Source organism: Saccoglossus kowalevskii, chromosome 7, assembly GCF_978046115.1.
Source record: "Saccoglossus kowalevskii chromosome 7, keSacKowa6.1, whole genome shotgun sequence".
NCBI lineage: Eukaryota > Metazoa > Hemichordata > Enteropneusta > Harrimaniidae > Saccoglossus > Saccoglossus kowalevskii.
Window position 1 is genome coordinate 27,234,197 of NC_140647.1, and position 27,775 is coordinate 27,261,971.

Below are 27,775 nucleotides of genomic sequence, written 5' to 3' on the forward strand. Positions count from 1 at the left end.
TGCGATTGGCTATCGATGTCAGTGCAAAGGTCATATGAATATTAAAATTAAGTGGGCGGAAGGAAAATTGTATAGGAGACAAGCTGGAGTCTCATGTGGCGATAGCGATAACACCGGGACGAATGGTCTGGGGTAGAAAAACAAAATTATTTGCATCAAGGTCCCATAATGTTTAATGTATATACCAAGTTTGAACAAAATCCATCTGTAAACAGCCGAGAAATGCTTGATTTTTAAGATTGTTTAGCACAAAAATGACCGCCATTCGGCCATCTTGAATCAGATCGTAAAACAAAATGATATGCATCAAGGTCGTATAATGTTTAATGTATATACCGAGTTTGAATAAAATCCATCTGTAAACAGCCGAGAAATGCTTGATTTTGGTGATTTTTAGCACAAAAATGGCCGCCATTCGGCCATCTTGAATCAGATCGTGAAACAAATTGACGTGCATATGTATAATATCATGTATGATGTATATGTGAAGTTTGATTGTGATTGGTCCAGGCATTTCTAAGATACAGGTCCGGATGCATGCACAGACACACGCACGCACAGACGCATGCACGGACACACAGAGATCAAAACATAAGTCCCCGTGTTCGGACTACGTCCGAACGGGGACTAAAAAGTTAAAGGGCGTCTTCTATTGAAAACATTTACAAAAAGAAAATGCTAAGAAAAGGGAAAAAAATAACATAAAAATAAAAGAAAAACAAAACAAGTTTTCTATGATTTGATCACTTGATCTTCCACTTGCAAAGGAAAGGTTAACAACTATACTGTAAAGTTTCCCAATATAAACATATAAACATAAAAAACATACATAGGCCTACTATACCTACAGATTAACCAATAAATAAGTTTGATAGCGATCAACTGAATACTATTTGAGTATCTGCACCCACAAGAATAGTTTACGACGACGACGACAATGGCCGACAGACCACTACTAAGACCTTCCCTTCACTTCATCACTTCAAAACTGCATGAATTGTATACAAAAATGTACTTGAGCATTCAAATATTACCTATTTTTACCATGCTATTGCTAATCTAAAATTATATAAGATTTCAATAAGACAGGAGTAGAGAATAGAACATTTTTTCAAGAGCAAGTTTAATCCAGCCACATAAATCTGGGTTCAAGTAATGCTCTGGAGAGAGCCCTGAGAAAAACCAAGACAATTCTACAGAGACATGTAAGATTTTCTTACCCTGCCCCTCTCAACGTTTGTTGTTAACATAACAACTAATGAGCACTGTTCCTGCCATATCATCCTCCAGAAATCGTCACATGTCGTAGGTAAAGGTCCCTGTGCTGCTATGTACCTATTAAGAATGCCCGATTTATGAATTTCCATCTGAAATAAACAAGCCACAAGAAATTGACATTAGCAATAAGAAGCATACATTCTGTGTTGTTGATGACTCCATCCTGAATCATGAATAATTTATTGGTACAAAATGAAAACTTACATTTACAATATTGGCATTTATGTAATCCCCGGCGTCTCCTTGTAAAAGAACTCGTGTTGAGTCGTCTGGAAAACAAAAATACGATACAAACAAGTCAGCATCACATTTAAGTTGTTAAAGTTTACTTTATATTGTAGCGAGACAGTGTTAAATATGTGTTCTTTGTTACGGATACAAAAGTGCAAAAATTCAAATGTGCACACCGCAAGAATGACTGATACTTCAAACATATTGAATAAACTGGAGTACAAAGCAGTACGAGTATCGTATTTCAGGACCACAACTTTTCAGATTTAAAAACAAATAAATAAAGTGCTAATATTTACTTACAAGGAGACACATCTCTATATCGATTTTTTCCAATATTTTCCGGTTTCCGACACGCATGCATCGTCATGCCAGGCTTTTTCCTAAATAATTGCTGTGAAGAAAAGAACCAAAGTCACCATGATGAGTAAGAGTAACTGACCACTTGATGGCGCTCTTCATATTCAAGTCAACTATTAGCCATTAAAATAAATATCAGAATGTGACAATCTCAATACATACATTGGTAAAGCAAAAATAATATTGCTCCCTAATCAAAACTATCCCGTGAAGTGGTGGCATTCATCTGTTTCCACTAACATGCAAATGAAAGAGGTTGTAAGACCGAAAATATCATGTTTTTTTTAGTAAAAATGTTCAATTAGTTTTGTTCTACGCAATACAGGATTCTATTTTTGTCTAAAAGAAATATTTAGAAAACAGGGTGCTAACGACAACGACAATGTCCCATTTGAGCAAAACAGCTTGTGGAGGACAAACTAAATTCCCGCTTACCCATCAAAAATACATTATAAAATTTTACAACCATCAATTGGACTTATACATGTATTATTTATTTACTTTAACTGATTTGTTATGAAAGTTATTTTTTTTTTTAAAAACTTTAACCTTTGACAGCGTTAGAACTAAATAATATTTACATCAAACTGTGCTAAAGCTGCTCCACTACAAAGACATTCTTTTAATAAGAGTATGGACTCCCTGAGTAGATCCGATTCAGGCACTCTATCAGTTATAGTTGGTGTATCTGGGATATACTGGAATGCGGGCTCCTCCTCTTCATCACCGACATAAACTAACAACAAAACACAAGATAGGGAGTCAAACATGTCACCAAGCAATCCAACCCCTTAACTCTTTCACAAGCAGACAAATTTTCTTGCACTTTTCAATATTTTTTAATATTTCTGAAAATGAATCCTAATTTGGGAACCAAAAGACAAAATTTGAGTCAATTTTCAGTTTTTACTCTGATAATTTGGCTATTGTTGTCCCAATCTTCTGAAGGACAGTGCAGAATATAAACAGGACAATTTAATGAATTTGTGATGAAAAGTAGGAACTGGTGGTGAAATAGTTAAGGTGGTTGTCGCTAGAGGGTCTTGCACATCTTGGAGTAGAGCAAGTCGAACACCCAAGTAAGAACTACTGGATGTTGTTCAACCTTCTTCTGAGAAAGACTTTATATTTATAGCACACAAACAAAGCTGAATCCGACAATATATTTACTAAGTCAAGACTTACCATTTGGTCTAACCGTAAGCACCAATTCGCCTGTCATAGCTTCTCTCATGGATCGGATGTAATTGACGACTTGTTCATGTGTAAATTGAGAAATATCACGACCGTTTAATAATAGCACCTGATCTCCTTCATTTAGCCTCGGTATGCATAAATCTGCCTGATAACACATAAATAAAACATTCTTACAAATTAATTTCTTCTGGAATACATAATTAAAGACATATACATTGTAAAATCAGTTCTTATTCTATTATTTATGAATACATACTGGTGTATTAGGAGCAACTCTAGAAACAATAACTGGCATCTTTTGATCCGCGCCGCCTTTCACGTTGAAACCAAACCGACCATGCTCATCTGGTTTCATTCGTATTAGAACAAGGTTGTCTGTCGGTGACGATACACCATTTGGCTGATTAAAAAAAATATAGGAAAACTAAATTACTAAAGTACATGCAAATATTGATTTTGATTAATGTCACAATCTCAAACAACATTTTTGACAGTTTAGCACCGTATATGTAAAACCACAGATAATTAAAAATTAAAAAAAAAACTGGAAAAACAGTGATCTTTAATAATCTGATGAAAATTTTCTCTTTATATTGCAACTTGGTCACCTCCTAAAATAATTCACAACAATTGAATTCTGCTAGATTCTGTTGACAGTGTTTTTTTGGTCCAACAGAAAAAGACAAAAACATATGTAAATGTTTCACACCTGTAATTAAAGCTGTATCCTTACGCGTCTACAAATTTCGGACCAAATTTTCTTTGCGAAATTTATTTCTGAGAGAGCAATGACTTATATTTTTTCTTTGTGGGCCAAAATAAATAGAGGGAATAACCAAAGTTAAAATTTTCGAAGCAACAATGAGTTGTAACATGGTAGTTTTTTTAGGCCTAGTGTTTTTGGATTCACTTGTTTTGGGTAAAATTGACATCTCTGATCGTCATTCTGTTGGGTCACTAAAATGCTAAAATCTCTCAAAAAACCAGTTTCATTTTTAGCATTTATTTCTTGCAATTTAAATGCTCTTCAATGGGAGGTATTAATCTTTTCACCACACTTTCCCTCTTTCATCACAAATTCACAAAATAGACCTGCTTGTATAGTCTGCACTCTCTTTCAGAAGAATGAGACAAAAATAGCCAAATTCTTTAAGTAAAAACTGAAAATTGTCTCAAATTTTGTCTGTTGGCTCCAAAACTTGGGTTCATTTCCAGAAATATTGAAGAATATAAGGAAAAAGTAAAGAAAGATTTGGGCGAGAAAGTCTGGTGGTGAAAAGGTTCATACAGAAATGTGACCTTAGGCATTGCATCAACATTATGGCAGGAAAACTGATGACATTTAAGGGATTAAAAATTCACACATTCAACTTACAAGGGTATCATATGCTGGTAATTCATACGACTTTTCGGTAAAACTATAACTGCTGCCACCTTCATCCATGTATAAAATTTTGGCAGGGACGGCCGGTGTAAATACTTCATCACCATTTTTAGGAAACCCATTCTCCCTGCAATGCAAAACACATCTGAATCAAATGTCTGTGTGTCCCCAAGTTTTGAATAGGCGTCACAAATCTGCCTTTATTCAAAGTAGTTTCTAAGTTTAACAAGATTCGCACATCAAATCATCAGTCAATTTCAGTTATCAAGCTCAAAACCAAAGTACCGTATTTGCTTTTTTAGAAGCATATCTCCAATGAAGTGCACATAAAACCAAAATTGCACTTTTGTATTCTGGATCTTATTTTAATAATATGTACGTCATTTATCGAGCGCATACATTACAAATAGAGCAAATAAAGTAGTATGGTTAAGAATTGACAATGAAATGAACGCTTATAAAATTGCTTTTCACAAAATATCAAATTTTTAAAAAACAGACCCCATCAGAAATCAACTTTTGTACACAGGCTGAATTGTGACATTTTACAGCATATTCGGAACACACTTGATGCTGGGAAATAATTATTCAAGTACTAGAAAGACGAAGACATTTACTGGAGCTAGCATTTTCAATGAACTCTCATGAATTCTAGAATTCAACCAAAAGTAATCAATTTGAAAACGAAAAAAATGATAACTTGGATTTTGGAGTACAACTTATTGCTGTATGTTTTCTGAATCAAGTCAAATTCTAAACAGGTAGAATGGCCAAAGATAAACAAATACAGCAATAAGTACCGGTATTTCAAAAAATGACTCATATTCATAAAAGTCAAAGATGAGCAAAATATGAACGTAGTGTTCTTAATGACTGAAGTCCTAGTGGCCAGTGTTGAGAACTAGATTTTATAGCATCATGATATCATGGGAAAAAATGGCAAATATGACGCGATTTGGAATCTCTTTTCGGTAGCATAATACTAGAATGTTGCAATAACTGAGTGTGTGTCAAGTAATCACAAACACATTGGTGCAATTCATTTTGATTGAACTACAGGCAAGTAGTGTGATGCGTGTGATAAGTGTTATTTAGAACGACAGACAACATGCTGCTAGCTGTGTATAATACTAGTGTATTGATATAAAAGATGGGAAAGGAAGTGACAAGTACAGCAAGGAGTAGTTTTACAATAGTCTGAGAAGGGTGTAAAAAGTCCTTGATCATAAAAAGTATGGCATGCAAGCAAATGCAAACTGTCATGCTTTGAAAAAAGCAAAAAAAACATCAGCGGATGCGAACATCAACAATTGCGAGGACAGATCAATATGAACACAGAGACTCACGATGCTCTAGTACGTGTCTCTTGTACATACCTGCAAGCGGCCGTTTTGTTTAAACCAAGACAAAGTTGACTGCATTAGTAATGACCAACGAAATGAACAAGATGGTTAAAAAAAAAAAACGAGTTAAAAAAAAAGGATGTTACTAATGATATAAAATGGTTAATTTACATGAATAATAAACTTCCTATCAAACCTTGTATCTCGTCCATTTCAAATTCTGTTGTAAACACTTAGTGTGACGCCATGTAACAATAGTATACAAACATTCAAAAATATTTTTTTTTTTATAAAAAAATAAACTTTCTGAAATGAAACTGAAATGTATGATTGGGAAGGCATTCTTAGTTTTATTAATGCTGCAACAATGACATGTCAAATCAAGCTTTTTTGGCAAATAATAATAATTGCAGCCAGTGTTTACAAACAAGGCATTATAAATCGCAATATGATACATGACGCAACAATACAACACTAGTTATACTCACTCGTCAGATCGGTGACCATCTGACCTGAAAAGTGAAAACAGAAACATATGTGAGAGATGAACTCCTTATATAGAGTATATAACAATCTAAGTACTATTTACTGTGTTTAAAAGAACCAACCATCTTCACATGTAAAGTAAACAGCATTACATCTACGAGATACATTAAATTTTGTTTTGTTTTGGTGATAAATTCGCTGGGGTTCCGACAACGAATGCTGTAATTCAGCAAAATGCAACAATTTCTAGCAAAAAAAATTAAATGGTTAACAATAAATTAGCCTCTTCGCTAGCCAAGGTCTAAGTTTATTCGTCAAAGCCTCTAAACATACGTTGGCAGAACGACCATCAAATATGAGTATTCTAACAGCGCCCCCAGTAGTCAGTTGTGGCTAATCATTGTCCAATCAGTTTGCGTGTTACAAATCCCTCTTTGGTGTTTCATTTTAAACAAAATGGCCGCGCCCATGAATTGTGATATTTGTGATGATGAAATTGGGAAAGTTTTTGGTGTTGGTGCCCCCAAGCCTCATCAGGTACAGGCAATCAACGCAGTTTTGTGTGGGAAGGATGTCTTCATAACGACAAAAACAGTAAATGGAATTTTGTTTTATAATTTGGTACGTCCAAGCTGATTGGGCGCCTTGTTTCGAGGCACGCCCAATCAGATCTCACTGCAATCATTTGGTTTCACACATTTCTTTACTGTATATTTTAACTGGAATTAATTTTCACTGAAAAGACTTTTTGGGTGTTTTGTATGGAGTTTATTTTCCCTGATTTTTGATGAGTTGAATGTGAAATATAAGAACAAAGGTATATTCACTAGATTCTATTTTCAGTGATCCATTCCTCTCAGCAAAAATAATAAGACAGCGAAAAGAAGTATTTTACAGGATTTTAATTGATTCATCATGAAGTTCAAAGAAACGGTAGGAAATGAAGAATATTCACTGAATATCACTGAAAGCAGAAATCAATTCAAAGAAGAAATAATTAAACAGTATAACTAATTTAGTTCTTTCAGCAGCCAACAAAATAGTGCATAATTAAACTGCTTTATTAGAAGCACACCTCTAATAGAAGCGCAAATAAACCAAAAATTGTATTGCATGTATACTGAATCATTAAAGTACTCTGATAAAAGAAACAGCTCTGTAATTTACCTATTAAGCCCGTGTGATACTAATAGAGCAGTATGTATAATAAAATTTATCTTACCATGCTCGTTTGGGTGACGTTGCCGATGGAATCCTACCATCAAAACTGCTGTACATGCTTTTACTAGAAAATAAAACACAATACATTACGACATGTTTTGCAGCACACTGTGAATTCAGTGGACTTCATTAATAAAGCACTTAAGGGAGCGACAGGGGGTAAAACATTTGTTAAAAATTGAACTGTGATTCAGACATTCAGGCATGCTACTATAACAACCTATATATTATCTGAAAGCTTAGATATACCGGTAGGTGAATTTGATAGTGCATACGTTGTACCAATGTTTGTTTATGGAATAACTTGATGGCCAATTATGCTTTTTTTTTACTGTTAATTAACTCTTAATGAAAACATTGTTTTTAATACTTTTAGTTAAACAAATGACCTGAAAATTGCACAGAACGTTTGTAACGCAGTAGACTAGATAATCATGTCCCAATATTTTTTTATTTGTCAAATTATGATCAAATAACTACTGTTACTGTTGGCAATGGATTGTCGACATCCTGTTTTTTAAAGTAGTGTAGAAATCTTACTGGTTTTGTAAAGGTTTTAGATATGATGTTCGGAAGGCTTGTCCATTATTTTCTTCCCGGGGAATGTCATGGACTGATGCTATCGTACGCCGAGCAAACCGTTTGCTCGGTGACCTAGAAAAATCTCTATCCCTATTGGCTAGTCTTCGTTTGCTTTCTTCCACTGTCTGGAATTCAGTTCTACCGCTAAAATGTAATTAGAATAAAGGTCAATACAGTGACGGTGATAGGTAGAGAAGTGCAACACGGCATTAAGCAATACACCACACAGCAAATACACCACACATAATGTAATTCCTTATAGTGCATATAATATACACCCTCATTACCTCACACAGCACAAGATGTAGTATTTCATAATTATACTATATACAATATACACTACCTCATTACAGTGCACATAATATATTACGTAACTATACTGTATACACTACCTTATTGATTAATAAATAAAGTATATTTCATTACTTAACAACATGTAACTCATTCCAGGAAATACATGTAGAAGTTAATACACTACACTGTTCAGAATATTATTCCCAGTTTATATAATGAAATACAGCACATATATCACAGTATCTTTGGTATTAAAATAACATTCACAATGATGTAAAATAATGCTTGCCGAATTTTCAGACATACACATTGCATACAATACAATATATATTCAAATACACTCTAGACAAGAAAACCATATTTGTTTTACATCACATGTATACACCACAGTATTTGATACACTCCATTATGGTAACTATGAGTAAATGAATAGATGAAGCCTAAATTTTACCAAATTTGACATAAGCTTGCAATAGGAACCACTATGCATCTCAATCGTGCATGCAATCACACAAAACCAACCTCTATAGCGGCGCAGCACGTCAAATGTTTCTTGGCATGATTAGCTTTGTTCAGCCGATATAAAGCCCACTCTTTACTGCTAACATGCCAACAGTCAACCTACCTATACCTAAATTTAGATCCTAACTGAAAGAGCATTCTTCGTTTGTTTGTTGGTTTGGGTTCCGTCATCCGAAAGAACGTGTGATGTTCGACGCAAGATTTCCAAAGGTTTTTACACGATCTGTAACTTGCCATGTTGAAACCAATGACATGTTCTCTTGTATCAGTCTGCTGGTAATGGATATGGTGATAGTTAAGCACTGCTGGTATATTGGACAGTTACAAAGTATAGATTGAGTTGTATTACACTGATGTACATATATAGTACTACACTATAAGGACAGAGTGTTGTATTTATAATCAAAGGCTCATACTGTGGTATATAAAGCCAAATAATCACATAAAATCATTCAACTCTAAAACGTACATCACAGATTTTGTACATTGTTTCACATACTGTAAAATGACTAAATTTCACTGGGTTTAAATCTCACTGATTTACCATTTCAGGCATATTCAGTTGGTTTTTAAATTCATGTTTTTATCATTTAGATAATTTGTTCTATGCTAAATTTTAAAAATTCACTGGGTTTCAATTTAGCGCATTTTTCAGTCAGCGAAATAAGCAAAATTAGTGAAACCCAGTGAATAATTAACCCCTTTACAGTAATTTGTGACTACTAACCAATAATGTCATGTCTCAGCACTGTGAAAGTCAACTTATCATAAATCAACAAATGGGATCAATTCAGCCTTGTGACACTTATAAACTCCTGACTATTGCTGTCAGTAATACATTAACCTGCATCGTGTTAACTTGTACATCATAGTTTGCAAGTTTCCCAACATATCATGCATCTTACAACCTTTGTATCGTATAATACTGCGGAATCAGATTTCTGTTTACCACAAACAAGTCTTGAGGGGCAAAAATAAATGTGAAAAATTTGGTACATGCCAGTGGTTAATTTGTTGCTTTGATTTGCATTTTGCATAAACTCTGTGGTAACCAAGCATGCAGATGGAAGTACACTGACCGAACCCTTCCAGTGTCATGCATTGCTTCAATGAACAGCTGTTTTTTTTTTCTGGTTTCAAAACAAACCCACTCATTAATAAAACTGCTCATAATTTTTGAAATTTCACGATACTTGTAGCAGTAATATTAAACATAGTGCATCCGATAACAGCTAAATGTATTAAAACACACCTGAAGCATTTCCTGCATCTGAGAGAAGAAACCACAGACCACCATGCAGTGTTGTCATGGTGACCCAGCACCATTGGATGCAGAGATGAAGAGGCAACAGTGGTGAGAAGTGATGAGAAGTTGCACATGATGTGTAGTGATTTGAAATTTGGATTTTACGTAAATACACATGAAAGATAAAAAAAAAGCAGAGAAAGAACAAGATCAAATTGTGCATTGTTAATGTCCATGCTTCATTTAAAATGCTTTCACTGTCATGCAAGTTAGAATGCGGTTAGTCAGCAAGAATTATCTACAGACTTTATCCATTACATGTTTTTAATTATTGCTGCAGACACACACATATAGAAAGTATTTTATTTTATGATTTTTTTAAATGTTTTTTTTTTTTTTTGCAGTTTCACAACAGAAAATATTAACACATAAAAATATTAACACTGTACTGCTATGTAACTAGTTTTAATACTATGTTAATATTACTATGATTCTCTGTGATTTGAATCAGGGCAACCCGCAATAATTCAGAAGAGAAGTGAACCTTCGTAAATTTTCAAAATGGTGGGCACACGAGACTCACTGGCTCATGGGTAAAAGGGTTCACATTATCATGGAGACTTCAATTGCAGTGTCTATCTCTAGTATCCATGACATAAAGTACTTATGGTCAATTACGAACAGTATTAGTCAATACTACACTATAAGCCAGGAAACATAATGGGATAAGTTAAATAATTCACAGCACACAAATACATGTATAACTTTCTTGAGTGATGAATTGAATCATGTTTAATTTAAAACAAGTTTTATTCGTTATTAAAGCTGTATTGTGGCCTAGAGGAATAAGCGACATATAATAAATACAAACATTATAGTATTTGGAAGATATCTGGGTCAGAAGTTTTTTGCCAATGGTCGAAAATTCCCAAGCGTTTTCATAAATGCCCTTGTGACTAAGGCATGTGTACTTTAAAAGATAAGCATATCTAAATATATTAGATGTGAAACATTTCCTATTCAGACTGGTCTTTAATGGACATTAGACATTTTATTTGTTTTCTGTATAACCCTTCTCAATTTATAGGAATGACACACTTGCATCTATCTGGCCACTGCATCTGAATATTGTAAATTACGTATTTCTTGAGTTATGTTTGGCGAGCATTCGAAACAGCAATGGTAATTGATGCCAGGATTTATTGTAGCGAAGACATAAAATTTCATAAAATTATGAAATACATTCTGAACAAACAAAAAACAAGGATTTTTTTTTTTAAATAAATAGACCAGCTGAGGTGTATACGCAAAAAACAAAATGGCACTTACCAATTCCCGCCGAAGTTGAATAAAAAACTGTCTCCTCTTGAATGAAATCTTAACTATCTTTGCCCATGAGAAGGTGTTGATTTTCATACTGTTCTGAAAGACGACGAGACCCGCCGACGTAACACCAAGCTGAATCTCAATGTTGCTTTGGTCCTAAATTGTCGCAATTCAAATGAGACAAGACGTTATTATATTATATACAGTAGCCTGATGAATGTAATATGAAATATATGATGGAATGTAATCAGTATGATGTATTTTTATGGTAGTGTATATGATTTACATTATAGATCATGGTGTTCATAGTATGATGTATTGGTATCAGTGTGTATGGAAAAATACATACATTAATTTACATCATAATTACACAGGGTGTAATCAGTAATGATGTATTGGTACATGTACAAATGTGTATGGGAGAGTATATGATTTACCGATACACTATAATTACAAAGGATGTAATTAGTAGGATGTATCAGTATGAATGTATGTGAAAGAGTATATTATTAATACCAAAACTACACATCCTGTGGCATCAGTATGATGTATTGGTATGAATGTGTATAAGAGTGTATATGAGTTACACCACAACTGCACATTATAGTATAATCAGTAGGATGTATTAGTATGAATGTGTATAAGAGTGTATATGAGTTACACCACAACTGCACATTATAGTATAATTAGTATGATGTATTGGTATGAATGTGTATAAGAGTGTATATTAGTTACACCACAACAGCACATCATAGTATAATCAGTATGATGTATTGGTATGAATGTGTATAAGAGTGTATATGAGTTACATCACAACTGCACATCATAGTATAATCAGTATGATGTATTGGTATGAATGCGTATAAGAGTGTATATGAGTTATACCACAACAGCACATTATAGTATAATCAGTATGATGTATTGGTATGAATGTGTAATAGAGTGTATATGAGTTATACCACAACAGCACATCATAGTATAATCAGTATGATGTATTGGTATGAATGTGTATAAGAGTGTATATGAGTTACATCACAACTGCACATCATAGTATAATCAGTATGATGTATTGGTATGAATGTGTATAATAGTGTATATGAGTTACACCACAACTGCACATCATAGTATAATCAGTATGATGTATTGGTATGAATGTGTATAAGAGTGTATATGAGTTACACCACAACAGCACATCATAGTATAATCAGTAGGATGTATTGGTATGAATGTGTATAAGAGTGTATATGAGTTACACCACAACAGCACATCATAGTATAATCAGTAGGATGTATTGGTATGAATGTGTATAAGAGTGTAAATGAGTTACACCATAACTGCACATTATAGTATAATCAGTATGATGTATTGGTATGAATGTGTATAATAGTGTATATGAGTTACACCACAACAGCACATCATAGTATAATCAGTAGGATGTATTGGTATGAATGTGTATAAGAGTGTATATGAGTTACACCACAACTGCACATTATAGTATAATCAGTATGATGTATTGGTATGAATGTATACAAAAGTGTATATTTTATTAATACCACAACTACAAATACTGTTGCAATCAATCAGTATGATGTAGTATGAATGTATCACACATGGGCTAATCAGTTTCTCAGTCTGGTATAAACCTTGTCACTACCAGACTTTCTCGTCCAAATTATTCTGCACTTTTTTCTTGTATTCTTCAATATTTCTGGAAATGAACCATAATTTTGAAGCCAACAAACAAAATTTTAATAAATTTCCAGTTTTACTCGAAAAATTTGGCTATTTTTGTCCCAATCTTCTGAAGGAATCTGCAGACTATAAACAGGATTATTTTGAGAATTTGTGACGAAAAGAGGCAACAGGTGGTGAAAAGGTTAAACTGAACCAACTGAATTGTACTGTTCAATGGAGTACTGTCAATATGACGTGTGGAGGTGTTCTTTTACATGCCTGAATAGTTTATGATACACTATATAAACATATTGATGTATTAAGTGCAGAATGTATAAGGTTTAAAACTTAAGTATACACATAGTGTAATCAGTATATGATGTATAAATGACAGAATTATAAATGATTGTACATAGTTACATCACAGTGAAATACCATGTATCAGCCCACATTTTCAATGGCTGACAATGCTACATGTCATCTTGAGTCAAAAGCACAAGTACAAATGTAATTTTGTTTGTTTTTCAAAATTAACTTCGCTTCATAATTCTTCCGTGTTCTTCACAAAGTATTGTCTGTCCAGCTCTTTTTTTATCCAAGAAAAAAAAGCAGCGTGTATTCAGTACTAGTTAATAGTAATGTAATGGCATTGTGTCAATGTATGCTGCGTAGTTTGCAATAGAGTGGAATTATTTGTCTCTCAATAGCGCGACATGATTTTAGCAAGGCTATGTGGGCTGATACACTATATTTCATAAGGCATGTTGTTAACGATAGAATACGATGTTTTTAATCACAAAAATTATAACATTTATTAAGATAATATCATCTGCATCTATTTGCATAATTTTAACAAATCTTACTAAGTTACAGAACCTCACTACAATCAATGAAACTCTATGATGGCAGAAATCATTCTGAGTTTGACCCTTTGACCTATGAACACCAAAATTCAACTTTTGTCATCTTCCACAAAATAAACCTAAATAATTTGGTTTGTATTTTTTTTCTAAACACAGACAATGGAAAATAATGTCTATTTGGTTCAAAATTAATAAAGATACTACAAAAAATAATTTAAAATGTGCAAACTACTGTTGGAAAAAAATATGATGTTCAAAAAGCAAAGGATTCACCCTCATGAATAAAACTAAATAAATATATGCAAATAAGAACAGGTGAGATATATGAAGATAACTCATTGAGTCTGAATGAATGAACAAAGTGATTAATAAAACAAAAACAAAAATCTTATATATTTGGTCTGAAAAACCCTCTTTTTAGGTGTATAAAGACTGAATTCAGTTCAATTTTCTGACGTGAAATGACAGGTAATTGCAATTTGAGAAATGATTTGATGACAATAGCAATGTGAGAAATGATTTTATGATAATTGCAATTTGAGAAATGATTTTATAAAAATACTAATGTGAGAAATGATCTGATGAGTGATAGCGAAGTGAGAAATGATTTTATGACAAGTAATAGTGATTTGTGAAATGATTTGATGACAAGTAATAGTGAGGTGAGAAATGATTTTAAGACTAGTGATTTGAGAAATGATTCGATGACAAGTAATAACAATGTGAGAAATGATCTGATGATGAGTAATAGCGATGTGAGAAATGATCTGATGAGAGATAGCGACTTTGAGGAATGATCTGATGATGAATAATAGCGATGTGAAAAATGATGAGAAATGATTCATTAATGAGAGATGGTGATGTGAAAAACAAAGTTTTTGGTGATAATGTGTAAAGCAGCCATAAAATATAGAAGAATTAAAAAAAATATCCCGGACTGTTCAGACCATAAATCATTTTTTCATGTTTTTTTTTGGTGTTTAATAATTTGTGAAACACAGTAAAATCAACAAAGAAAGGACAAGACAGGACAATCAGACATGAAATCAAGAGACACTGCAAGCCAACACAAGAGGGCGGCATTCTGCATTCAAACATGAGATGAAATGACACTGCTGACACTGAGGGCAGCATTCAAACATCACACCACTGACACTGAGGGCAGCATTCAAGTTACTCAACATAAACTGAGAAACAATCACTGAGATTTGTTCCCAGTAACTGTTGATATATATATTAACCCATCATGCATTGGGTTTAGGCCCATATATAATCTAAAGTGCTTTGCTGAAAACGCGGAAATTGGGTTAGAAAAGGGAAAAATCAGGACTATTGTCACACGTGCATCAAAGATACCTCAATTAAAGCAGTTCCATTGCTAATGTTTAGATTATGCAAATTATATCTAAAGTTGAACACTTTTCAGATGCTTATCAACTAGATATTATTAATATAAACATGCTTGTTATAACTAACCCCCATGCCAAGTTCACTGCTAACTAAGGTCAACCATTGTATCCTCAACAAACAAAAAATTAATTTATTTTTATAAGCAGTAAATTAAAATGCATACTTAAAATTCAAACTAAAACAAGCGAAAGCAGCCAAAAAAAAAAAACATAAAGAAACAGAAGAAAAACATTGAATAATACAAATTTTAATCACTGTAAAAATGTGGCATTTTTACAGCAAATAATCCAAAATAAAAAATAACTAAAAATAACTAAATAAATATAAAAATAAAATAAGATTAAATTAAAATAAAATAGCAATAACATTATCTAAAATATTTAATTAATTTATAATAAGTTATCAACAACCACTATTAACTGGAAATAATCAGCTTTAACTAGCACTAACTGACCCAACTAACTAACCCTAACTAGGATAATTTACAAAAATAAGGAAGGTTAGTGGAAGCGTTACGTTACCAGCAGTGCACGGCTACTTAGGCCTAGGATATCTAGCAGCTCATCCATTTCACTGCTTAGTCTTACCCTTGCGTAATGTAAGTCAACACCGTACATCTCAAGGCGTTTCGCTTTGTCTAAGTAATTGTACTCGGCATCTGCTGGCGTTTGACCACTAGAAAGAGAAGAAAACAACAACTGAGCAGTGCTTATATAACATGATACTATGACAGAATTTATTTTCAAATATATTACAAGAGGGTCTGCAAACGGCTTTACAAAAATACATTGCCAAGCATGTGAGCGCCCTCTAGAGAGAATTTTAGGATAGGCTTACAAGCTAAACCACAAAGTACAATTATTATTCGTACATTTAAAGGTTATAGAATGAATGTTTTAAAGATTTACGTCAAAGTTATGTATATTGTATAGGGCACTTGTACGGCAACCGAGGTGGCTCACGACATGGCGTTTTATAAAACCATTTTTACAATTCATTTACATTTTGAAAACTCATTTATATTTTATAATCCTTTTTTAAACAGCATTTTCGGTTCTGGAATCGATTTTTAAACCCACTTTCGTTTCTGGGTTCTGTTTTTATTTTAAAAACCAATTGTTTAAATTCATTTTCATTTTTGAAACCAGTTTTCATTTTTAAAATTCATTTTAGTTTTTAAAATCTGTTTTTTATTTTTAAAATCTATTTTCGTTTTCATATTGCATTTTCATTTTTAAAATTCGTTTTCATTTTTAAAATTTATTTTTGTTTTAAAATTCCATATTCTTTCTTAAAATCCATTTTTGTTTTATAATCTGTTTTCATTTTTAAAATGCATTTTTGTTTTCAAATTCCATTTTCATTTTAAAAATCCATTTTCATTTTAAAAATCCATTTCCGTTTTCAAGATCCATTTTCATTTTCACTTTTGACCTGTGACCTCGTCCTCTGACCTTATACCACATGACTAGGAATTGTAACTCTGATTCTGGCAGTTTTTTATTTCCACCAGTGACGTTTTCATGATAAGGCTTATTTACGTAATTTCTTCTTCAGACTATAACCTATTTGGCCATGGTTCTACGGCGATTTTGTATGCATAGAGGGTTCTTAGCTTCATCTGGCTGCTTACGCTGTGGCGTGGAATGCCTGTACATACACAGATGGTGCTGCCTTGTATACCTGCAGTACCTTATCCGGTACAATAACACAGCAGACCCACAGCTATAACTTGTTCTAATCTAAGTATCAACGTTACAGCTGATAAAATGAGAGCTCCAAGATTGATTAGAATAAGTTATAGCCAAGGTTTTGCTGCGTTTTGGTACCGGGTAGGGTATTATTGGTAAACAAGGCAACGTTGTCGGTGGACAAGCCTGACCACAAATGCATTTGATGCCAAAGTGTAAGCCGATCGAATTAGCCAAGAACACTTTATGGACCAAAATTGCTGTGGAACCACGGCTAAAGTGATAGCCTGAAGAATAACTTACGTAAAGAAGTCTTACCATGGAAACATCACTGGTGAAAATAAAAAAAAAAACTATCAGGTCAAGTTGAAATGATATACAAAACCGGGATACAAAACACAAATCGAAAATCGAATCGAAATGAGAATCTTTGTAAAAACAATTACCGTAAAAACGGTTAAAGTAATGCGATAGGCGGGAAACAACAGCGATTTTTATGTAAATTCTTATGGAAAATTTGCTTCAACGTGAAAAATACGTATACTTCAAATGTCAACAAAAATGTGAAAATAGATTTTAAAAACAAAAAAGGATAAAAGAAAATGGATTTTAAAAGCAATAATGGATTTTGAAATCAAAAATTGATTTTGAAAATGAGAACTGATTTAAAAAAAAATGATTTTGAAAACGAAAATGGATTTAAAAAAACAAAAATGGATTTTGAAAATGAAAACGGATTTTGAAAATGAAAACGGATTTTAAAAAAGAAAATGGATTTTAAAAATGAAAATGAATTTTAAAAATGAAAACAAATTTTAAAAATGGATTTAAAAAACCAAAATGGATTTAAACAATTGTTTTTTTAAATGAAAACAAATATCAGAAACAAAAATCGATTTCACAACCGAAAATGGTTATTAAAAATGAATTATAAAATAAAAATGAATTGTAAAAATGGTTTTATAAAATGCCATGTTGTGAGCCACCTCGGTTGCCGTACACTTGTCATTTTATAACTTCTGTTATGTTTTTTTTCAAGAAATGCTTGTCAATATTATGTGTAATTCTCTATTGACTAGGCCACTATTATTTTCATTAACAGTGAAGCTGATTCTGATAGTGGAATTAACATATAAACAACACTACTTCGCTACAAATAAAATAATGGAATACAGTTCATGCATGCAAATGTCCGATCCAAAAATTCTGATCTGTACGTTGTTAAGCATAAGCATCCTATAATCTAATTGGTGTAAATGGTGTAAACATCTCAAAATAAGTCTCATTATGAAATGAATAAAGAATGATATTTCACACATTGGCAAAAAATCGCCTATTATAACACTAGAATTACAAATTCCATAAAAAAAAAAACAATCATTTTGGTCAAATCCTACGATGTACAAAAAACATAAACTACATCACATATCTTAAACACGTCTTGATGACCTTTAACCCTTTCACCACCGGTTCCCTCATTTCATCACAAATTCATATTCATAAAATAGTCCCGTTTATAGTCTGCACTTTCCTTCAGAAGATTGTGACAAAAATAGCCAAATTTTTTTGAGTAAAAACTAAAAATATTGTCTGTTGGCTCCAAAATTAAGGTTCATTTCTAGACTGAGATAAAAAAAGTGTGAAACAAAAATTGGGATTCTGGTAACAATACAATCACTGCATAGAAGAAAATAAATCATACTGTGGAATACTTTATTTTCACTGGAATTAATTTTCGCTGAAAAGGCTTTTTGGGCGTTCTTTATGGAATTTATTTTCACTGATTTTTGATGAGTTTAATGGGAAATATAGGGAAAAAAGTATATTCGCTGGATTTTATTTTCACGGAATCATCCCTTCAGCGAAAATAGCGAAAATAAATTCCAAGCGTAAATAAAGTATTCTACAGTAATTTACAACATTGGTGGATTGACCAAAGCTAATATTGCATAGTATTAAATAATTATGGGCTAATTCGCATGAAATTCTTATTCTGCAGAATTAATTTTATTTGGTAAGCAAGCCAACAATGGAAGGTTTTGCATAAATAATGTTTTCAATCTGGACGGTAACAGATGTGAAAAACATTTACATTCTCTACAATTATAGTAGAGACTACGGGGAGTTCAACATATCTGCCAATATCACGTTAAATTAAGTTTTATAATTAGACAGGATTAGATATTTATGTTTGTTGCTGACATTGTAAAGGTTGAAATAAGTCAGAGAATATCTTAACTCTCATGACTTTATTAGACATGGAAGTAATGTTTACCGAAGGCAAATACTTACACATGTGTTTTATGAAGTTCTTCTACTTCTTTGTCAAAGTCATTATTCTGATTAGGAATGAATCGTAATTCATTGAGATATCCTTGTTTATGTTCAGCGGGGTCATAGTCACCCATTTCAGCTATAAAACAATAAACAGTAAATTATACACCAGAAGTGATATCACAAAATAATGTGTAATAATTTTCAGCTAGAAAAACAGCCACAAATGTATTGATATGTAATTAAGAGGAATCACAGATAATTGTACTAACCACTTGTAAACTTACACCTTGGTTAACCTGAGACTGCCAAGCTTTAGTCAAAGTGCAACGTTGGGTTGGTTTGAATCCACAACAACAAACAAACACAGTGGGTAAAAACTGACTGAGCTATTGTGAATTCTGATTTATGTTCTCGAGAAATAGATGCATTAGAATGGTCATTTCAATGTCATGTAGTATGCACTGAGTTATCCACAAACAAATGACAAGCTGCTCAGTGCTGTGCATGGGAGCAATGCAGCTGCTTGTTGAATCTTTCAATTTTATGGTTTTTCACTGAGCAAGTCCAAAAAAATAGCACCTAATAATGAGTACGAGGAGGTTTACAAACATATGGTTTTTTGTTAAATTCCTGAGAGCTGGGAGGAATTACCCAATACTATATGCTTATGTCCATAAATATCAACAATGAGGTTTGTTGTACCACGAATTTGAGTTTTTAGGATTTTACAATGAACTACGAATTTACTACGAATTATGATTGCTCTCCATAGGCAGATGATGTCATAGGCTTAGAAGAACGTGACACACCTGATACATGCATTTATTACGTAATGGGTCACATGGCTTATCTGAAGAAACTAAGTCCCCCCCCCCCCCCTCTACTAGAAAAATTATCTCAAGTGAGGATGAAGTTGTACTCTCACTTTCATCGCAGGTGAATGACCTCAGCCAGGAACTGTCTGATTTGCTTGTAAACCTGGACAGATTTCCAACAAATAAACTGGCCGATTCTCAGGAAAAGTATCGGGTACCAGAAAAGGAAAGCCTTGTTAGACAACAGAGATGAGGCAAAGAGTGGTATTACTCGTACATTCACTGACCAAAACCATGGGTTTATAACTGTCAACTTAGACTCTTGTGGTGTTTTCAATGCATGTTGCTTACCTTGTACGGAGTATGAAGCTAATAATGCACCAGTATGATATGAACAGATTAACCTGAAAATAAATAAATAGGTCATTGTCAATGATGTCAAACATTTAATGTCTATGTCTAATGCATCATGTTGAGTAGAAGGAAGGGTCACCACTGTACTATGTTGAGTACATTGAGGGGTTCTTATTCAGTGGAGGAAAAAAGGTCTATGTTGAGTACATTGAGGGATTCATATTCAGTAGAGGAAGGGTCTACGTTGAGTACATTGAGGGGTTCATATTGAGTAGAGGTAGGGTCTATGTCGAGTACATTGAGGGGGTTCATATTCAGTAGAGGAAGGTTCTACGTTGAGTACATTGAGGGGTTCATATTTAGTAGAGGTAGGGTCTATGTCAAGTACATTGAGGGGGGTTCATATTCAGAAGAGGAAGGTTCTACGTTGAGTACATTGAGGGGTTCATATTTAGTAGAGGTAGGGTCTATGTCGAGTACATTGAGGAGGTTCATATTCAGTAGAGGAAGGTTCTACGTTGAGTACATTGAGGGGTTCATATTTAGTAGAGGTAGGGTCTATGTCGAGTACATTGAGGGGGTTCATATTCAGTAGAGGAATGGGTGTATGTTGAGTTCAATTGGAAGGGTTCATATTTAATAGAAGGTCTTCACATAGTGTGCATTAAAAAACAAACTATGTGTTTTACATGCATTGTAAACGTGGTTTGGGACCTACCAAATCAAATACTTTACAGCCTGACGACTGTGGCATTTCAAACATTAGGTAACGAAAAGGTTTGAGTTATCATACAAGATTACTTCATACCTTCCTTCCAAGATATCTTTCTTTAGCTGTAAAACATACTGATACCTCGTGTATTCTTCTTGGAGTTTACTTGGATCAGACACAAAAAATTTGACATGGAAATAAAAATAATAAGGTGCATCTGTACAGAAGAAGAAATGAAACATGGCTTACAAAGTTGAAATCATAAAACACATTATTATTTAGCATGAGTGTATTAAGTGAATCATTACGACAGTTGGAGTTGAATTTAAATTTTGTACAACTGAGTATGTGTACTGCACATACAATAAATGCAATGCATTATGGGAGAAAACTTTCCATTGTAAATAATAAGAAACTATTATAACTGACTGACTTAAATTCTAAAAGTTCTAACAATATTAGGATTCATATCAATAATAAAATTGGACTTTTTCATCCCATGTGATCGATCCAAATTTTAAGATAGGAATAAATAATTTATGTAACCATAGAAACCAGTGAAAAAATGCAAAATTTGACCATCTTTGTTTATTATTTCTCAAAATATGGCATCAACCTATCTTCAGTTCGGCCAAAACTTTCATTAAGAATGTTCGTTACAGTTTCACTATTGCAATGTGCACAGAATTCCAAAATTTTCAATCATAGGGTTGTAGAAAAAGTGAGCACAATGTCCAATATGGAAAAACTCTAATAATATATGACAAACATGTTTTAATTTGGGGGATTTATTTTCCTATCATATACATAGAGTGCAACTTGATGAATCGCTCGCAATAATACAAATTCGGATAAATCATTTGCTGATGTGTTTCCTCACAATTTGAGCACATGTCAACATACATGTGACACAATAGTCCCAAAACACCAACAAATCTAAAAGGTATCAAATCAGAGTGCAACTCTTAACACGTTGACCTGCTGGAAGTCTCTAAGGGTAGATGGGATAAAAAAAAATGCATAAGCAGGTGACGTGCTAACGGGAAATTTCAATTGACCCTAATAATCTATATGCATGAAGCACTCTATTCAGCTGTGATTGCTTCAAAGTTTGTTGAACTCAATTCAACTCTGTTTATAAAATATGTATAACAACGGATATATATACAGAACAACATCTGACTACTGTCAAGCATCTACTGGAAAACATAAATAATATTTTACATGAACGGACAATGATATATTTATTTTTCACTAACAATTCACCAATTTTTTTTCCAATATTATTGCTTGACTCTGTGTGCTGATAAAATTTTTTTGTGTATGTGTGATTTGATTTACTGTAAAACCATTTATTTTTACTGACATTTAATTTCACTGTTTTGATGTTTTGAGCAAATTCACTAGGTTTTAATTTCCCGAACTTGGAAAGGAAATAGTCCTAATGCAATACTCCAAGTTCACATGGGTTCTAATTTTAAATAGCAAATTTCCCTTTAAATAGCGAAATTAAAAAAAAACAGCCAACAATTAATGCATTCACGGTAATGACATTCGTGATAACAGAATTTTGTTGTAGTCGTTTTTTGAATCCAAGTGAAATTTTCCCTGTTATAAAATTATATAATTTTCACTAATTTGTAAAAATTTGTGATAATTTGTCGTTCAAGAAATCAAAGTGGTGTAATAAAGCTCTCTTTGAAATCAATAAAAATCAATTCATCAGGACTTACTTTTAACTTGTTTCCGAACAGACTTCAGAGGATCTAGCCACCTCAAATTATCAGGGTCTGTGTCATTTTCGACAAATTTCAAACCAAAATAATCTCTTTCGAGCAAATCAAGAAACTTGTAGACTTCGTCAAGAAGTACTTCTCCCTTGGCTCGCCGCTGTCATTAAAAGTGAAAAAAAAAGGTAAAACTGTAAATTGGGTTATTATCGTAGTTTCTGATATTCAGAATAATTCATGAATTAAACACATTTAACAAATTTTACAATACAAAGTTCAATGTGAAGACTATTTTTTGCTGTAACACACTGGTCAAAATCCCTGTACGTTCCCAGGGGATGGAACAAGTCACAATGACCACAGGCAGAGAGGAATGCAAAAAGGTTATTATAAAGGTGACAAATTGGAATAAGCAGAGGCTTTGTATTCGGCTACATTATCCCGAATTAAAACCGCATTGCGCCATGAATTCTGAGCAACCTTTATGATGGCATTCCTATGACAGCTTGACATACACATGTACGTATTTATTCTAAGCATAGTCCCAGGGTTTATCAGGCCAGGGTACTTGGTTGTACATATCTAAATTTCTAGCGTATATTTTACCAGTGAAAAGATACTCTGCAATGGGCATCTTTCATGGATAGCGATACTGTATTCACAAAAATTTTTCGTTTTTATTCTATTGACTTTGACTAAACTGGCTTGGTAATTCCAACCACAGCATTTCGGCTCATTTTTAATAAATCCAAAATCACCCTGGATAATTTACTTTGCATGTGTACTATATTTTCATTTGATGTTTTGATAATTATAATAGGTGAACTATAAATTAGTACATATGTGTGCACAAATATACCCATAAAATATTTAAAAAATGTATTATGTAATGTAATCTTGACAAGAGAACACAGAATTTTCCCTTGCTATTACTATGCATTTTTTTTATCTCTGTCACTTTATGTGGGAATCCTAATAAATCCTGGCATTTTTACAATATTAGAGGTTGTCCATGGGAACTGCAGGATTTTTTTTACAAATACTGTATTCACTGACATTAATTTTGTATTCACATTTTTATGTACACCATCTTTCTCTTACTGACTTGACTACAATGTTTTTTGTTTTAAATTCCCCTATATGACTTTTGTACAATGATACCGGTACTGTGTTCTCAAGCATAAATGACAGATTCTTTGAAAGCAGAAGATTGCAAGATTTATGCTGTATATTCTAGGCCTACACGCACCTGTGATTCTCAAGTCTAGGCCATTTACCTACTTGTCAGTGTCTGACTGGTATAAACAAAATGCAACCAAGAAAATGTCAGATTTGTTTTTAAGAAAAGAAAACAAAAATTTGAGCCAAGAAAGCCACAGAACCACAATAACCGGCCGTCGCCATCCACAACAGCTACAGTATATGATTTCGCACACAGAAATTTACATTGAAATGAACACTAAATACAGCTATCCCGGCCAGCAATCGAATTATCGATCTTCACGAGTTATATAATTGGTGTTTCCATCTATTTGCTTCAATTCTCACTGTCCCCAAACGATCAAATGAATTTTTTCGTATTTGTGAATGTGTGAATTTACATACAGTGACCTAAATTCTACAATAAAAAAACATGCTGAACAGGAGGTCCAATCTGGGCTAGTACCATTGTTTAAATTTTGAAGAAATTATTTATACAGGCGACATTCCAATAAGAAACTTTTCGATTAGCATATCAACATTTTTTATGGAACAGAACATGTTCTACATGTAAATTCACCAAAAACAATGCTTCAAGACACTCAACAAACTTGAAACCAAAGAAATCATTGGATCCAAGCGACCTGCATCGTTGAAATCAAGTTAGTTATTAGAGACGCCTGTGAACCAAAATTAAGGATGTGAATAACTCCAGCATGAAAAACCAGCGGTAATGACCAAATAATAACTACAATTACTTGTCTACACATTACGAAACGATATCAACATCTCTTCCCATAAATATTACATAACAGACTTTAGGTCATATCGAAGAGTAATCGTAAAAGCTGGGAGCGCTGCTACATGTACACCAGGTATGTAAAACTACACCATTAACTGAGTTCTGATACCACTTTTACAGAGTTGATATATCAAATTTCAATCAATACAAGATGTCTGTGGATGCAAAGTGGCATCTCGTGAAAGGGTTCGCGCCATTATATTGACACTAAGCGTTTATCTCATTTTGATTTGGGATTCAACGTTTTTCATTTGGGAATCAGAAAATTATTTGAATCACTCTAATTATCAATTGCCAACCATATTTTTGTTTTTTTACTTCACTTAGTGTGGTCAAGTACAAACCATTTTTTTTCCATACCTAATGTATGTGGTTTTTGCACAAGTTTTCTTCAAAATATTCTCTCTGCAGATTTTTTTATTAAATCTACCCCCCCCCCCTCCCAAGTTGTTAATGGTCAATCCCTTATACAGTTGTACGAACTGGATTACTATCCTGTAATAGTTAAAATACAGCTGTTTGAAATCCCCATGTATCAAAGCGTAGATAAATACATGCAACTGACACTAATGAAATGAATGTTGTTGAAAATAAGGCATTTTATGGATGCAAACCAAACATAGAATAAATCATTCGTAGCTTATAAGATTCCAGGTGTGAAACATACAATAAATCATTCGTATTTTTTTTTTGTGTGTGTTTGTTGTCAGAAACTACTATAGTCAGATTATTGACATATTCCCTGTTGCATATTTCGCAAAATGACATCCATGTAGAAACTTCAAAAAACAAATATATAGCCAATATATATTCAATCAGATCACTACATGAAATTATATTTTTATTATTCAAATGGGTCAAAACATTTTTTTGGTTCTGGTTATCTTCAAAAATATGATTTATTATCCAAAAAATAGCCCTGGGTGATCTTTCAGATAAATACTGTTATACAATAGTTAGGACATTGGAAGGGATACATGTATATTGCAGTTTCTTAAAGAGAACACTGTTCCATAAATATAGATGAAGTTAGCGGGACATTCTTTGACAGAGTTTCTTAAAGGGAACAATGCTCTATAAATATACATGAAGTTAGCAGGACATATTTGACAGGGATTCTTAAAGGAAACAAAAAAATATGCTTTGCATTGTGGGTAAATTGTGGGTAGGTGTTCAAAAATACGCAAATTTTACTGATCCAGAAATAATAACAGGATAAATACACTATAAAGCAGGGGTTATGTCATGGACCAGTTTGAACCATGACTATGGATTTTAGTCAAGGCAAAATAAATGCAAGAATATGGGAATAAGGTCCCGTCTTAGTTGTACTTTGTATTCAATACACGCTACTGTAAGCAGACATTCAATGACAAGAGTCTCTATTACGAGAACACTGCTCTATATAAATAGAAATGTACATGTAGTCGGGTTTGTCACGTGGGATAATTTGATGATTTAAAGACAGATGATTGATCATTTAATTTAAAAAATACAGGAAAAAAAAGAAAGAATGTTACAATGCAGCACATTGTACGAGTATGTCATGTATACAGCATATTTGAAATAGCCATTGTAGTTATTGACAGTATTTAAACACACTGTATTGTCCTTGCAAACAGTTGAAATATTAATTGTCATTTCGGGTCACATGAAAGGAATGGAAAACATGTTTATCAGCATTCAATTCTTGACTAAAAGGTTATCTTTCTATAATAAAACTGAAACTGAAATTAATAAGTAATTGCAATTACTGCCCTTCAACATAATTTTGTTCACACAAGGAAATGCTGACAACTTTTTTTGGAACGCTAGTTGAATGAAGACCTTTCACTCAGACAGATGCCTGAATTAATATTTCTGATATCTTGCAATCTTTGTCATGACTACTGTATTTGCGCTTTAATGGTTTGAAATAATGATCATACAAAAATGTGCTAAAGAATTGCCGTGAGCAATGTTTTTGAGCCAGTATGTATGAAATGTAAAAAAAGATGGGTAAGCCAACCATTCATGATGGGTTGCATAGACCTTTGAAGGTTCTGTCAAGAAGGACAGGTAAGCCAACCACTTATGATGGGTTGTATAGACCTTTGAAGGTTCTGTCAAGAAGGACAGGTAAGCCAACCATTCATGATGGGTTGTATAAACCATTGAAGGTTCTGTCAAGAAGGACAGGAAAGCCAACCATTCATGATGGATTATACATGTATACACCTTTGAAGGCTCTGTCAAGAAGGACAAGGAAGCCAATCACTTATGATGGATTGTATAGACCTTTGAAGGTTCTGTCAAGAAAGACAGGGAAGCCAACCACTTATGATGGGTTGTATAGACCTTTGAAGGTTATGTCAAGAAGGACAGGTAAGCCAACTATTCATGATGGGTTGTATAGACCTTTGAAGGTTATGTCAAGAAGGACAGGTAAGCCAACCATTCATGATGGGTTGTATAAACCATTGAAGGTTATGTCAAGAAGGACAGGTAAGCCAACTATTCATGATGGGTTGTATAAACCATTGAAGGTTCTGTCAAGAAGGACAGGTAAGCCAACCATTCATGATGGGTTGTATAAACCATTGAAGGTTCTGTCAAGAAGGACAGGTAAGCCAACCATTCATGATGGGTTGTATAGACCTTTGAAGGTTCTGTCAAGAAGGACAGGTAAGCCAACCATTCATGATGGGTTGTATAAACCATTGAAGGTTCTGTCAAGAAGGACAGGTAAGCCAACTATTCATGATGGGTTGTATAGACCTTTGAAGGTTCTGTCAAGA

General features: G+C 33.3%; 1 protein-coding gene across 9 annotated transcripts in view; it reads right to left on the reverse strand.

Annotated features, from left to right (window-relative positions):
* Positions 1-27,775, reverse strand: part of LOC100367488 (tyrosine-protein phosphatase non-receptor type 4-like) — a 69,183-nt gene that overhangs the window by 9,510 nt on the left and 31,898 nt on the right. For 2 of the 9 annotated variants that reach the window (XM_085501401.1, XM_085501395.1), the window contains exons 3-21: positions 23,000-23,156; positions 21,363-21,483; positions 20,552-20,604; positions 19,401-19,521; positions 15,939-16,092; positions 11,474-11,626; positions 10,151-10,168; positions 9,002-9,171; positions 8,041-8,226; positions 7,502-7,564; positions 6,282-6,305; positions 5,827-5,865; positions 4,442-4,577; positions 3,323-3,466; positions 3,055-3,211; positions 2,451-2,605; positions 1,813-1,903; positions 1,483-1,547; positions 1,221-1,367 (exon numbers count right to left, since the gene is read on the reverse strand). In XM_085501401.1, coding sequence (XP_085357527.1) covers positions 1,221-1,367; positions 1,483-1,547; positions 1,813-1,903; positions 2,451-2,605; positions 3,055-3,211; positions 3,323-3,466; positions 4,442-4,577; positions 5,827-5,865; positions 6,282-6,305; positions 7,502-7,564; positions 8,041-8,226; positions 9,002-9,171; positions 10,151-10,168; positions 11,474-11,626; positions 15,939-16,092; positions 19,401-19,521; positions 20,552-20,604; positions 21,363-21,483; positions 23,000-23,156 — 2,154 coding nt within the window. The remainder of the gene's footprint in view (positions 1-1,220; positions 1,368-1,482; positions 1,548-1,812; positions 1,904-2,450; positions 2,606-3,054; positions 3,212-3,322; positions 3,467-4,441; positions 4,578-5,826; positions 5,866-6,281; positions 6,306-7,501; positions 7,565-8,040; positions 8,227-9,001; positions 9,172-10,150; positions 10,169-11,473; positions 11,627-15,938; positions 16,093-19,400; positions 19,522-20,551; positions 20,605-21,362; positions 21,484-22,999; positions 23,157-27,775) is intronic. The other 7 variants (XM_085501402.1, XM_085501396.1, XM_085501403.1 and 4 more) reach the window with 7 other exon arrangements.